Source organism: Gambusia affinis, linkage group LG01 (assembly GCF_019740435.1).
Source record: "Gambusia affinis linkage group LG01, SWU_Gaff_1.0, whole genome shotgun sequence".
Lineage (NCBI taxonomy): Eukaryota > Metazoa > Chordata > Actinopteri > Cyprinodontiformes > Poeciliidae > Gambusia > Gambusia affinis.
In genome coordinates this window covers 28267501-28282571 of record NC_057868.1, presented here as the reverse complement: position 1 = coordinate 28282571, position 15071 = coordinate 28267501, and the positions used below count along the sequence as shown (strand labels likewise).

General features: G+C 38.3%; 2 protein-coding genes across 2 annotated transcripts; both read right to left on the bottom strand.

The window, feature by feature from the left end:
- Positions 1–274: 274 nt before the first annotated feature.
- On the bottom strand, positions 275–9466 carry dhx35 (DEAH-box helicase 35). Its single transcript, XM_044114509.1, has 21 exons — positions 9365–9466; positions 8856–8983; positions 8662–8754; positions 8364–8441; positions 8136–8240; positions 7997–8058; positions 7089–7158; positions 6759–6818; positions 6273–6385; positions 6094–6190; positions 5778–5936; positions 4213–4423; positions 3981–4105; positions 3813–3867; positions 3515–3705; positions 3341–3418; positions 3082–3211; positions 2881–2962; positions 2720–2791; positions 1277–1388; positions 275–1187 (listed from the first exon to the last, which is right to left on the bottom strand). The coding sequence occupies exons 1-21, from the start codon at positions 9402–9404 to the stop codon at positions 1149–1151; spliced, it is 2100 nt and encodes a 699-aa protein (XP_043970444.1). The 5' UTR covers positions 9405–9466; the 3' UTR covers positions 275–1148.
- A 1221-nt stretch (positions 9467–10687) lies between these two features.
- Positions 10688–14953, bottom strand: rab5if (RAB5 interacting factor). Its single transcript, XM_044114495.1, has 4 exons — positions 14619–14953; positions 12736–12839; positions 12509–12638; positions 10688–12269 (listed from the first exon to the last, which is right to left on the bottom strand). Exons 1-4 carry the CDS (start codon positions 14724–14726, stop codon positions 12228–12230), a joined length of 384 nt encoding a protein of 127 aa, XP_043970430.1. The 5' UTR covers positions 14727–14953; the 3' UTR covers positions 10688–12227.
- Positions 14954–15071: the final 118 nt, after the last annotated feature.

The following is a 15071-nucleotide window of genomic DNA, read 5'->3' as shown; positions in this document are numbered from 1 at the left end:
TAAAAATAAACAAAAGTAGACATGTCAAATGTTGTCATTCCAGCAGTGGACCAAGTGAAGTAAAGCTTTTAGGGTCCGAGAACAGATATGGGCAAAAACACAAAAAGTTGTTCATGCAGATGACATGGAATCTGACACATATTAGGAATTACAACCTAGAATAAATTAAGACAATGTAGAAAATAAACCGTATATTGTGGCTTGTCATGGTTGAAATTATAAAAAAAGAGAGGTGTGTCTAAATGCTTTTTGTTATTACAGCAACAAATGGCACTTCTGTTCTCGTTTTAATTTCACAGCAATACATGTACAATATTTGGGAGTATTTACACATTTCAGCCAAAGGTGAAATGTGAAACAGGCTGTTTTAAACAAAATAAAAACAATTTGGCACAGTGTGGTGACAAGGCCACTAAATCTGAGCTATACTGGAGCTAAGAGGGAATTCAGTGTAAAACAAATGCAGCTTCTTCACAGTATCAATCAGAGAACCAGGTGCTGAATAAAAAATATAATGAAAGATCCTGAAATAAAATCTGTAGGTAAATAGGACACAATTTAACTTGGGTGAAAATAAACTGAGTGGAAGGTAAGTGATTAAAATATAAAAGGCACCTAGGACATGAATGGACCAAATACAATTAAAAAAGAAATCCCTCATTGGGAAATAACATCACAGTCTATTGTCATTCAATATTTTTCTGAAACAGAAAAAAAAAAAAAAAACAGGTTTTAAAGAAAATAATAATAATGAAGCCAGGTGTGGATGGGCCTGTGGCACAGGAGCTGAAACCTGGACCTGAGCCTACTTTGAGTGCTACTACTACTTTATATATATATATATATTTGCATATACATATATATATTTCTAGTTGTATGAGTGAATCAAATGACCATGCTCAAATGGATGCCCGTCAGGCCCAGCCTGGCCTCCTCAAACATTCATTTCTATGTAAACAAACACACAGCCAAGGAAATGACATTACCTCTAAAAATCTACAATTGAGATCTATTGTAACACGGCCACTCAATGTGAAGAAACCTTTCTAGGTGGACATGGACAATAAATATACATCTTCATATATACAATGAAAAACGATGGGAGCACAGTGGCAAGTTTGTTTTGCTTTCCCTTTGGGATGGTTTATTCAGAGGACTCTGGATCTCTTGCTGGCCAGTGACCCATGCTGCAAGACAAAAGGAACACAATGAGCAAAAACTAGTCAAAATATGGAGTGTTTATTTAGAGAATGCGGCGTGATTGCTCAAGCCATACCTTAGCTTGTTTGTAAAAATGAGGGGCCAGCTCGACCAGCCAGGATGACTCCACAGCCGTCACATCACGCATGAAGTATTTTGATGTCTGCACCACTTCATTAAAGACAACCCTGAACAGAGGGAAACAAAAAATGATCAGTAAGAGTTGGGCAAAGCCTTCTTTTCCCCAAATGACCATGCTCAAAGTAATGTAAAATGGAAGGACAGAATGCATGATTTTAAAATTTCTCTCCATAATAAGGATTGCATTAAGAACCAGCTTCTGTCAGCTTTGCACATCTAGAGGATGAAAGGTTGCCCATTCTTTAAAAACTAGTCCAACTAAGACTGGAACATTTTAAGCCCAATTTTCAGGCTAACAATCCAAAGTTCTTCATTGGATTCAGATTTGGGCTTTGACCATGCAATTGTGACAGTACTTTTAAATCGAAACTTTCCCCTTGTTGCCCTGGCTGCATGTTTAAGATCGATTTCCATCCCAGCTTCAAGCCTTTTGGCACATCTAAGATTTTCTTCCAGCGTCACCCTGTATTTGTCTCCATCAATTCTCCCATCATTGTTGACCATCTTCCTAATTCCTGTTGACGAATATCATCCCCACACCATGATGCTGCCATCTTCAATCCTGTACAGCAGATGGCGGTTTCTGGATAGTTTTGCAGCATCTCCATCAAAAGGGTGAGATATAGTTTTATTTAACCACATCACTTTCACAACATATTTGCTGTGTCCCTTACATACATGGAGAACTCTAAATGGGACAGGTTTTCTTGTCGCCATGTTTCTGTCAATGTCAGATTTAAGGAATTGAGAGCGATAAATGTCCTGTCGACAGATTTGTCCCCCAGAGCTGTGGATCCCTGCAGCTTCTCCAGCGTCTGATTAAATCTGTCCTTGTCCAGCCTGTCAGCTGAAGGAGACAGCCAGCCCTTTCCATAGACTACACTGAGATTAAATCAAACTGAGGTGCTCTCTTATTTACCAATTAGGTGACTTTTGAAGGCTATATGTACGCTCTATATCATGACTGATTAATATGAAGACATATACAGTTGAATATTTTAATGACAACATGGATTACGATTAACACACATTTCCTGACTCACTTCTTTCTTCTTGATAAATATAGCATCCTAGGAACCTTTGTGAATGATATTCCAAAGATTGATGCTGAAGTGAAAATTTGATTTTACTTTAATATTTTTTTGGCGGGTAAAAATTTGTATCCGTTTCTTTTCTGCTTCACAATCTCTCCCTCTATTCTGTGGTTCTATCACATAAAATTCTAATATAATAAGTTAAGGGTTGTAGTTCCAAAATCTACAGGTTTGAATACTTTTACAGGGAACTGTATCTTAAAAGTTACCAAAAGTATTCACTAATTCATACATTAACGCAAAGTAATATATGAGAAACATTGTGCCACAGATCACATACTGACCACTTTGGAGGTTTCTCTCCGTACAGCACAGAGCTGGGGTGGATGTGAAGCTCGAGATCATCTCGTAAAGTCCTGGCAAGACGACAGAAAAACCCAATCTTCAAAAAATCAAATTAATAGCTGAAAGTCATAAACAAACCCGGACTGAATTGCACTCTCACCGATAAGAACCAGAATGATGAATGCGGGCAGCATTAGCAAAGAATCCAGACACGATACACTTCAAGATCACGTCTGGGTCGCCTGTGTAAAACATGCAGCAGCAGCAGGAGTTAGTCAAACATCTGGAGACGAGTAACAATGTTTCATGTCTGTGGAAGCCTCGGCTGATTCAACATAACATTATTGTGACAAATACATACCCTCACTGGAATTTCGTGGCACTTTGAACTTGTTCATGAGACGCCGAAGCTGCTCTCTCACTGTGATGGCGCGCAGCAGACCTTTGTAATTGAGAAAATGCTCCTGACACCATTGGGAACTCTTCTGGTGCTGCAGGAAATAAAACAAAAACAGTCCCATCACCATGATTAGAGGCACATTCATCAAGTTCTGGGAGTTCACAAAAGCCTGAAGAGTTTTCCACCACAGAACTGAAGTGAATGCGTCCACATGCTGTACCTTAATAAATGCCTCGTATACATTCAGCATGGTGAGGTGGTCTCCCTCAGCGACTGCAAATTTTCTGTGTTCGCGAGCCTACAGGGGGGCAGATTGCCAAAGAAAACAGGATAACTGTTAAGCTGATGAAGCAGAAAGTACAAAAAGCTCAGAAAACAAAAGAAAATCCCTTACGGCGTCTTTCTTCTGATTGGGCGGCACAACAAATATATTCTGAATCTGCATCATCGACGCTATGGTTACTATCTCTTTGGAGCAGCCAAAGTTGCCAGACTCTAGGAGCATCTTGGCGAACATGGGGCTGAGAGGAAACTCCGCCATCCGCATACCCAGGGGGTCAGTGAGGCGGCCGTAGTGGTCCAGACCTGCCATCAAATAACGCAGACTGTAAACACTTTCTGTGGCTGCACAGCTTGGCTAATGTGAAAACAGCAGCTGTTTTCCCTCAGCTAATGATCAAAATGTCTCTTACCTCCAAGAGCATAAAGAAGCTCCAGAGCCTGAACCATAGTTTGAGCTGGAGGAGGCTGAAACGATAAAACCACAAGACAGAATTAATTCACAATCTGCTGTTCTAAAGACATTCTTATTAAAGTGGGTGATCACACTGCACTGCGTGGGGTCAATGTGAGCGACCTACAGAAAGGAAGCTGAAACGCAGCACGTTGTCTATGCCTAGCGCTTTGAGCTGAAGGATCACAGGCGCCAAATTGGAGCGCTGCATCTCTGGAACAGTAGCGGCAGGCAGCTTCTCATAGTCCTCCTCTGATGAAGCGCAGACAGACAAGGTGGCGATTATTAAAAACGCCCCCTTTCCTGAGGCTTTCCTCGTGTACTTTCTTGTAGTTCCATTACAGCGATCTGACACAAACCTGTGTACAGCCTGAAGCACTTCCCGGGTCGGTTTCGTCCGGCCCTCCCGGCCCGCTGGCTGGCTGAAGCCTTGGAGATGGGAGTGATCACCAGGGATTCGATGGCGGTGCGAGGATTGTAGGCTCGGAGCTTCACAAACGCGCAGTCGATGACGAACATGATCCCATTTATAGTAATGGAGGTTTCAGCTATGTTTGTGGCCACCACAATCTGGAAATAGAAAGGACACAGGAAAAGATAGACACGGACAGAAGTCAGTTCACCATATCCAAAATGGCTTTTTATAGAAGTTTTTCTAAAGGATAAAAATGTGTAACTTCCTGTTTAAGATCCACTGCCTGATTAAGCGTGGGCATCACTGTGTAAACGACTTCTCAGCTAAGAAATGTGTTTTGGTTGCAGTTTGTGTTTCACTTTTTAATAAAAACAGACAACAAAATGGGAACTAAATTGGAACAACCTAAAATATTAGAATAGATGCATGTTTTCTATAGTAACACACTTCTGTCTAAAATAACATCTGTAAACTTCAAGAATTAAGGTTTTCAAAGAACAAATTTATGATTTTCCAATAAAAGATTATTGTGAAATTCGTTGATCATAGTTAGATTTCATTGCCAAGTGCTAATAAAGAAGTTGTAATGACCTGGTTGCAAACATGTGCACCCATAAAGCTAATTATTTGTTGGATCTTCTGATTTAACTCTAGAATCCAGTCTTCCTGAGGTCACATCTGCCACCAACCAAAGAAAATCTAATTAACCATAAATAAACTTCAGGTTGCACAGTTGAATTATTTCTTGATTAAATCTGTGTGTTCAGGTTCAGCTGAGCTTTATGAGCTTTATGAGCTTTATGAGCGCTAAAGTAAATAACTCAACATGCCGATATAAGAAAGGTTCAGAGTTCACTTCAGCTCAATAAAAATGGATCAGAAGAGATCAGAAGACTAGTTAAAAGATCCACAGCATTAGTGCCAGCTTTCGATTAAACTCTTGTCTCAACCTTAACAAAGTGGCACAATTTTGTAAAAGAAATGTATAAAGATGTAAATATATTTATATATTTAAAAACATGTAATAAAAATATCAATATTTCGACTCACTGAAATCTGTCTGCTATTTCTTAAATTCATTTTTATGAGACTCGTAGGGGGACCAGCATACTTATCAGGGTGGTCATTTCCACACATGGACCTCTATTTGAGGATGCAGCTGAATATTTGTAACAACATCTGTGAGATACATTTGACAAAGCTGGCCTACGAGCTTTCTTTAGCTTTGGCTTAACTTATTTATCAAGTTAAGCCAAAGTATGGAAAATTACCAGTTAGCATTTAGACAGGAGCCTCCCAGGAGCATCAAATCAGTAGATGGATGGACAGGTAGCAGGGAGGAAACCACAATATTCTTGTATCTTCAGTTTGTTCAAGTTGTTCAAGTAGAATTTTAAGAAAGTTACTTTGTTTGGCATAGATTTAGTCAAATAAATCGAGAAACAGCATTGGAAAATACCCAAACAATGATACTTTTCTATAGAAATCCACAGAAAGATAAATATTCACCTTCCGAACAGTAGAGGGAGCCCGTTCAAAGACTTTCATCTGGTCTGCGTAGGGTAGGCCAGAGTACATGGGCAAAATCCTCAGGTGCTTCTTCATCCCATGTCGAGAAAGAGCTCTGGCCTGTTCCTGCAGGAGAGACACAACCTTCTCCACTTCCTCCTAAGACGGAATTGAATATAAGGGCAAAGAAAAATCAATATGTATGCATCAGTGGTACAAAAGCTCAATGACTTTGGGGGTGATCACCATATAAATCTAAACAAACAAACAAAAAAATAAATAAAAAATAGCAAAAAACATAAATATAACCACTGACCTGCCCTGTGAGGAAAGCAAGAACGTCCCCGTCATCCTCCATCTCATGGATCTTCATCACAGTCTCCACTGTGGCTTTTACGTAATCTGGGACGGGGCTAAGGAGAAAGCAGAGATCAAAGTCACAAAGGAAGAGTTAAGTGATCACTTCTTCCAGTATGAAGCTCCGTTCTGGACTACCTGACGGTGTAGAAGATGTCCACAGGAAAAGTGCGTCCCTCTACTGTCAGGATTCCACACGTGTCCTTGTTCGGATCCCCAGTTTCATTCAGGTTAAAGAACTCGTGAAATTTCTGTAGGTAGTGAGAATATTACAGAGTGTGGAGAAAAAAATTCTTAGTTTTTAAAATTGCAATCATATTTACATTTATTTTCCTCAATTAAATACGCTAAGAAAGAGGTAAAACAGGAAAAAATAAATAAATTTAACAACTGCCAATGTCTGTAATTATTATATTGTTTGCAGGGTAAGCAGGCATATTTTCGCTGACTTGCTTGATGCTGAGAGTGTTTTTGACCCGATCCTGGTTATCTATCCATCATCAGGTTATCGCAGATGTGAGTGCATTGTTAATCCCCCCTGACGGCTACACTCCCCTGGCGCCTGCCTTTGTTGCTCTTTTCAAGTTATCCTAGAATATCTGTTCATCTTAATGATGCAGTCACCTTGGCATCAAGAGTGGCAGAGGCCACAATCACCCTCAGGTCTCGCCTCTTCTTCTGAATCTGTCGAGGAAGCAGCGAGAGAAAACGGAGGAAAGCGATTAAAAATTAAAAAGTTAAAAAGCTAAAAGAAGTTTATTGAATCAACGACAAGAAAAGTCTTGTGTTGCTTGGAAGTCAATTTTTACTTAATCATATGCAAATCAACTTTAAATGTTACGTCAAGTTTTTTTGGAACCTGAACTTTTCTCTTCACATGAAATCTAATCTATTAAAGTCAGAGATCGTTCTTTTTTTTTCTAAGCCAACAAACATTGCATCAGTTGGCATTACCTTCTTCAGTAGACCAATGGCTATGTCTGTGTACAGAGTTCTTTCGTGTGCTTCATCCAACATCAACACACTGAAAAGGACGGAGGAAAAGTATAAACTTAGAATAATCCCATCCAATTCATGCTAATACAAAATGGACAAAAACAATCCTGACTTAAAACAAAAAAATATATACACTCTCTGGCCATTTTATTAGGTACACATGTTCAAATGCTTATTTACACAAATAGCAAATTAATAAACCGTAATCCAGGAACATGACATGGTGTAGATTAAACAACTGAGCATCAGAATGGGAAAGAAAAAAGAATCAACTGTACGGCTGTTGTATACTGCTGATCTGCTGGGATTCCCATAATTGGGAATCCCGCTGGTTTCCACAGAATGTTCCCCCCCAAAAAAAAAAGAGAGAGAAAAATGAAAACGTCTTGCTAGCATTGGTAGACAGGTTTAACATTTTATAAAGGTAAGAGTAGTTCACTTAACCTCTTGCTGGTATCCAGGCAATGGAAATACCATTTCTGAATGAACGAAGCATTGAATCAGAAGAGCTAAAGCAGCACCAGGTGACACTCCTGTTTACTACGAACAGGAAATGAAGAAAACAATTTGCACACTATAGGAGAAATCGGACCATAATGAACAGGAAAACATTGCCTTGTCTGATCAGTCTTGATTTCAGCAGCAACATTCAGATGGGAGGGTCAAATTTGTCCTAAACAACATGAAAGCACGGATGGATCATGGCTTATATTAAGGGTTTTAGTCAGTAACAACTGAATGATGCCGTCACGTCAATATTGACCAATCAACGACATGAAAAATAAAGAGTTCTGCCCCTCTTATAATAGGAAAGGTGTGCCTAACAAAATGGCCTGTGAGTGCACCTTTTACTTCCAAACATGTACCTGTATTTTTTTAAAAGCGGGTCGGCCATCATTTCTCGCACGAGCATGCCGTCTGTCAAAAACTACAACCACAGAGGCATTAGTAAAGACCGACTGACGCCACGCACAGGACCGACTGAAGCCACCTTCCTCTAGCTACCTTAATCCTCGTGGCGTGGGGATCAGAGCAGTCATCGAACCGGATGGTGTACCCCACCTCGTGTCCCAGCAGGGCCCCTCGCTCCTCCGCCACACGGTTAGCCACCTATCAGCAAATGAGAACAAAGCCTGAAATTTGAAGCAGGCAAGTGTCCTGCAGTGTGAACCAAATTTGCCTGCAGCCGGATGACATTGGCAAAAAGTGAGAGGACATAAGCTGAGCTCTTACAGAGATAGCGGCCACACGTCGAGGCTGCGTCACTCCAATTACTTTCCCCTCTGCTGCCCAGCCAGCCTCCAGCAGGTACTGATTGAAGGCAGATGAAAAAGAGAGAACAAAGCATGAATAACAGATTCTGCATAAATTAAGCTTTAGCTGAGGTGGCTCAAACTCTGTTCTATAAAGGAAAATAGGCTTGCAAGCATTCACTCAAGGTCATATTGAACCACTGTGGAGGAAACTGCTGAATTTGTGCATCTCTGGGCAAAACACTTCAAATTCTTTTGATGGTTTTACAGACACTAACCTGGGGTATCTGTGTGGTCTTCCCGCATCCGGTCTCCCCAACTATTATGACAGTCTGGAAGCTTTCAACCAGGTATAAGATGTTGTTTCTGTGCTGCATTGGGAATAAATAAGAAAATGCACAAACTGACAGGCAGGTGGCCAAATATTAATAGTATACAGTAAGCTATAGGTGTGTGGAAGCAGTGTTGAAACCTTAAAAACTGGGAGTTTTTGCCGTTGTTTCTCTATAGAGAGGGCCGTGTTTGGATTGAAGATGAAGGGGGAGCCAGTGGTCTCTGAGCTCAGATCCCGTTCCTCTGAGATCCCCGGAGCCTCGGCGCCTGGAGGAGAGCAGATGGCGAAGAAAAGGAGGAGGAGGAGGAGATGTTTTATTAAAATGTTTTACCGCAAACTGCGGGTTTTCAAAGAATGACAGCCAGGATTTGGTGCACCGTCCTGCAATGGGGGCCTTTTCACTTGCGACCAATCTATAAATTGTTGTTATTATTCCAAACGGGTTTCATCTTGGCAGGTAAACACTTGAATTCAGCGCAGTTGATCCGGAGTTGAAGCGCTCAGGCTCCAGAAAGCACGCAGCCGCAATAGATTCCTCTAGAGAGACTCACACATTTATCACCGATTCACGACAGTAACTGCACATGTACAATTATCAACCTGAAATCAACATTACAAGCCCTCTGCCTTGTTATCTTTGGACTTACCCGGCTTCCAAAATTTCATCGTGGAGTGGGGAGCCGCCATCTTGGCTTCTACGTCACATCATTTTTTTTTTCTGCACTCGAGAATGACGAGTTGGGCTTTCTTCAGATTTCTGAATGATGTCAGAGTATGGCATGCCGATTTACCAGTTAATCGGTAAAAGCGCTACAAGCAAGAACTCATGGTTTAATTATTCATTGTAAAATATTATAATCGTATTATTGTATCATATCACGGCAATTACCGTCCTGGCTTTTATGCCATATAATGATTATCATTATAGCTTATATGGATAGCCATTTGCATTGAGATATTTTTATACAAGTTTCAGATTTCCAGACGTCGGTTCAATTCAATTAAAAATACTTTATTAATCCCAAAGGGAAATTAATAGTTGTAGCAATTCATATTATCCAAATTTTTTCCAAAAAGTTCATGTCATGAAAAATATTTGTTTGCGTAACAATCTCCAGAGCAGTGCCCAGAAAAAAGCCTGTATCATTACCAAAATATAGTGGAGGCAAAAAAAAAAAAAGCATATTGCTGTTACTTCATATATTCAAAACTGGATCAATTTTATGCATATATGTAGATTCTGATGGCTTTGGGCAGGAAGGATCTCCTGTAGTGGTCTTTAGTGCAGCAACTCTGAAGAGCCCTCTGACTGAAGACTACTTTTTCTGAGTCTCATAGAGAAGGTGCTCAGGGTTGTCCAAAATTTTCTTGATTTTTATGAAGAATTTTTTCTTGCAACATCATCTCCATATGTTCCATAGTAATCCCCGAAACAGAACCAGACTTTATCAAGTTGTCAAGCCTAAATCAGTAAGTAATTTAGTAAAGTTACTCAAGGTGAATAGCCAGAAACTTTACGTCATAAAATAACTCAAGTAACTCAGTTTGAATAAATCATAAAAATTAAACACCCACTCAAAGTTCTGTGAACCATTTAATTGTCAACATCTATTTCTTACACCTTAGTTTATAACTAGTTTCAAGTAAAATACAAAAGTGTATTTAAAAACACTCCTGAGTTTTTGATTCAAACTACCCATCCAAAGACAGTGTCTTATATTTATCAGTTTATATCCTCTCCAATATATACATTTTCTTCAAAACACTACATACATAAAAAACCCCAAAGGATTTAAAACTCTTCACTATAAAAGCATCTAAAATCATACTGGAAGTTCTGGTTCTAATATTTCATAACTACGTGAAATTTTATGTTGTACATGAAAATGCTCCATTGCCGATAAAGATATAGCTCTTTATAGAATAAATACATGAAAAGAATAAAAAGTTTTGCAATGAAAATACTCAGGTCTTTGAAAATGGAGGCCAAATGAAGCCCATGTTTAATGAGTCCCAAAAGATTTGATCAGAAAATACAATCCTTTCAAACACCAGCTGCATATTGAATAACAGTATCATAACATCTTAGCAAGAACAGCTCTCAAAAGTTCTTCACTATAAAATACTGAGAAATATGTTACATCAAAAGATATAACAAATACAAATAAATCTGTGTAATACGAGATGGGATTTGACAAAAGAAATCACAGACTATAAAAGTTTAAATTAATTTTTCAAACATGATTTATCTAAATGAGTGGTCTCCAATCCAGACCTACTGATCTGCAACTTCTAGATGGATTCCTCCTCCGACACATCTGCATCAAATGATTACAATGACTATTCAGATTGCCATTATCAGGCCTGGTAACAAGTCACTCATTTGATTCAAATGTGTTGGAGCAGGATGCATTTAAACCTGAAGCACAGTACCTCTTGAAGACTAGGATTGGAAACCCCTGACTATTAAAGAAAACATTAGAATTTTTGCATTTCTTTTTTTGTTTTACCTCAAGTGTATGAATAATGGCAGACAAAAACCAACAGCAAATCATGGCAGTGCACAGATCAGGTTCAGCTTAAAAACAAGTTTGCATCTGAACATTAACTCCTTCACTCCTCTTTGCTCAAGTTCAGTCTTGAACTACAAACAGGAGTCTCTTTCCAAACAGCATCCGCATTAATGTTAGAAGATATTTATCAGCTGTTTTTGGATGCAACGTTCCCCTTTTGTTAGACTCAAACATTCGACAAGCAAAACCGAATAACAGTTTTTGGAAGAAACAAAATCTCATTAAATAACAAATCCAGCTTTTGTTAAGACAAACAACATAAGCTCCAGAAAGACACTATAACTGTTAAGCGTGACTCCTCATTTCTCGCAAATAATTTAGTTGTAAAATTTCAAAGCAGGTATTAAAAAAACTAAAGAATCAGAATTAATTAATGTAAAGTGGCCTTGTTCATCTGAAATGTATTATTTTTAAAAATGAAGCTTTCCACACACTCATGTTGAAATGTCTCTTTGTTTGCTTGAGTCCCATCGAACAGATAAGCAGAGATTGGTAGGAATAACTTGTCATCTTTGCATTATAAAGTCTGGACTCACGTCAGTTATTTAAATTTGAAGAAAGTAGATTGATTGAGCTCCATTTCATATCAACAATGTATTGTGCTAAAACCAAACAGCCTAAAACATTTTTACTCTCTGCAACTTTAGTGTTTGTTATTGTTATTTTTTTTAAACGGTACAAAAAGAAAGAAAAAAAAAATTGGGAAGCATAAGGAAAGACATCTTTAAAAAAAAACGGAAGCCTCAAATGAAAGAGATGTACAGCTTCTGAACGTGTTCATCTTGGCCGGATCTTCTTAAGCAAACTTGCATTCCCATAATGCTGTGCACACAAAGACGTCTTCGCGTAGAGCACCGACACCCAAACCATGAAGTTCTTCAGTCATATCAGCTTACTTCAACAAAAATGTTCAGATTTATTTCTTCGTGCATTCCTCTCAATCAAAATGTAGAGCTGTGTAAAAGATTATCCACACCACCTGGTAAAGAAAAAAAAAAAACTTCACTTAGATTGTTTCGGTGATTGATTCGGGTCAAATTTAAATCTAAATACATATTTACTTGCATAGCCTTAACTCAGCTTGTGCATTTCAAACTGGGACAATACAAATAAGAAAAATAAAACATCATCCAGCACAGAATCAAGATAAACTCAAACTATTTAAGACCTTCTCAAGTTATCAAAAAATTATATATATATATATATATATATACTTACCAGGAAAAGGGCAAAAGATGTCATGAAGCCTTCTTTGGTGAGTTCCCACGTGCCTCCATACTCTTCTTCGTCAATCTGCTGAAAGCTGCTGAAGTATACGTACAGGAGACCTGCATTGATGACGCAGAAACTAAAGAGGCATAGAAGGGAAGGTGAGAAATTTTCATATATTTTCGTCTGAACAAACTAATATTAAAAATATTATATACCGAGCTCAGAATACGTACATGGCTATTCCTAGAAATCCTTTCAACGGTGCAATGCCCCATATCACACCAAGGATAATTGCAATAATTTGCCGAAGCCAGTAAATCACATCCAAAAACTCATCCTGCGGAAAAAGCACAATGACAGGCAACAAGTGTCATGGGCCAGATTTAAGTATTTAAATTACAACACATCCACAGCTATCAACACTGATCACTTCATTTATCCCAGTTGACACCAAGTGCATTAAAAGTCTCACCTTAGAAAGGGACACTGAAAAAATAAAAATAAATCAGAGGCCATACCCATACCTGGCCAAACATAGGGAAATGGTAGCATGTAATTTCCCTGTCAGACTATAAGAACTTCACATGTTTAAAACAAATGACTAATAAAAGCTATGTTTTAAAAACTGACTTTAAAGGGGTAATGAATCGAGATTGGGTTTTCAGTTGTCAAGAATGGAAGAAAAAAAAAATTGAGACGTTCTGATTTGATCCTACCTGGTGGATTGGTGTTGCAAACTTTGTTGGGAAACAATCTATGGTTTTACATTAGTCAAGCTGTAATGCAGCTGCCGCACAAGCTGTGATGGAACACACCAACATGTATACAAAGTGGAAAGAAAATTACACCAGTTCAGTTACTTTCCATACTGGAAATTTGTGTATTTTTCGAGGTGAAAGAAAATTACACCAGTTCAGTTACTTTCCATACTGGAAATTTGTGTATTTTTCGAGGTGATAGAGCTAGATATATATTAAACTGAAATTAAAAATCAACTTCCCACTTAAATATCTTAAGGTCTCTGGGGTTTTCTATCATTTCTTTTGTTAATAATCATGATAAAAATAATTCAAAAATTTGACATCAAGCACAGGATTTACTTGATTTAGGGTATGTAATGTGCAGATTTCTCTAAAGTTGTTACTGTAGCCGTCTCAATGGAGTCAACTAAACCTTCTTTGACAGATAATGGTTTAGTAGTGGGCATCATATGATCAACTGATTTAGATTTTACTGTTTTATAATTAACATTAAATGGCTACACATGTAGATAGACCTGAATGCAACTATATGAATACACTGTAATGCAAAAAACAAAAACAAAGATTTAAATTTGGACAGAACTAGACTCTCTCACAGCATACGAGTTGGAACCATTTAGATTACCTTTGTGAGTTGGTGCGATATATATATAACACTGAATTTAATTCCTAATTTTCTTTCGGGCTAAAACCATCCATTTATTGTAGTGAACAGGGTTGAAAAAAATTCCCATTCTAATTCAATGACATACCCTGATTATGGTCACATTTTTTTATTATTTTTCCTAGTGATTTAGAATAAAACTGATTTACTTGAAGAAGAGCATTTTTTTCATTCAACAGAAAAATATTAAAAGTAATATTCCCAATACATACACAACAACTGATATGATTTATGAACACAAGCACATTCAGATAACGAAAACATTGAAGCAATTGGATCACTGGACATAATATTAAATTCAGAATATTACTTTTATGTTTAATTTGGGGACAAAAAAATAAGAGTATGATGCCTTTTTGTTTTTAAGGTGTAATATTCTCTGATCCCGTTTTTGTGGTAAAAAATAAGAGTAATTGTCAATTAAATGTCAATTATTCAACAAAAATTGTTCACCAAAAGTGTCCTAATATTTAATACCTCAAAATGTCAGCTTTAACAATAGACAGGTACAGGGGAGAACATCTTATGCCAGTCAGCTAAACTAACCAGATTAAACCTTAGCATAAGGGTTAGCTTCGGCTACCTCTCTTTATCCATACCGGTTATTAAAGTCCGGAAACTCACAACTTCTAATAGAAAATAGAAAGGAATTGTTACAAAAATACAACTAAAAAGTGGTTAAATGACTCACCTTCTCTTCCCAAACGGCATTACCGCAGAAGGCTTTGCTCCATGTGGATTGCTTCACAGCCCCATTCAGCAGGTGACTTTCCTCTTTCCGTTTAGAACTACTCGCCATTCCTCTGCTTTTTTCAATCAAGACGCGTTGAAAAGTTGCAAGCCGTATCTAAAAACACCTTGAGTAAGAGTTAACTTCCCGGCGCTGACCAAAACAAGGCGGTACTCGGAAATATTTGAGGATATTAGACGGACCGTAGCTCCGCTGAGCTGACAGATTTCTGTCTTTAACAGTTAAAGGGAGTTGGAGCATGCGCAGCACTGTTTAACCCCAGTGTGAGCCAGCCAATCAGATAGTGCGACGTTTCGGCAATGTTTTGGCAAAGTGACTGATTGAAAACCACAGCGACCTCTGTTGGACCAGACTCATGACAGCAACTGAAGTACTGCAGTGATTCTGAAGCTC

Bases quoted from the DNA above. Each gene is read 5' to 3' on its own strand.
- dhx35 (XM_044114509.1), bottom strand. From the start codon at position 9,404: ATGGCGGCTCCCCACTCCACGATGAAATTTTGGAAGCCGG. The intron at 7,159-7,996 runs GTACATGTTTGG...CGTCCTTTTCAG, and splicing joins CCGCTTTTAAAAAAATACAG to TGTGTTGATGTTGGATGAAG. The intron at 6,191-6,272 runs GTAGTCCAGAAC...CTTTCTCCTTAG, and splicing joins GACATCTTCTACACCGTCAG to CCCCGTCCCAGATTACGTAA.
- rab5if (XM_044114495.1), bottom strand. From the start codon at position 14,726: ATGGCGAGTAGTTCTAAACGGAAAGAGGAAAGTCACCTGCTGAATGGG. The intron at 12,840-14,618 runs GTGAGTCATTTA...CTTTTTCCGCAG, and splicing joins ATGCCGTTTGGGAAGAGAAG to GATGAGTTTTTGGATGTGAT. The intron at 12,270-12,508 runs GTAAGTATATAT...TTTCTTTACCAG, and splicing joins CATCTTTTGCCCTTTTCCTG to GTGGTGTGGATAATCTTTTA.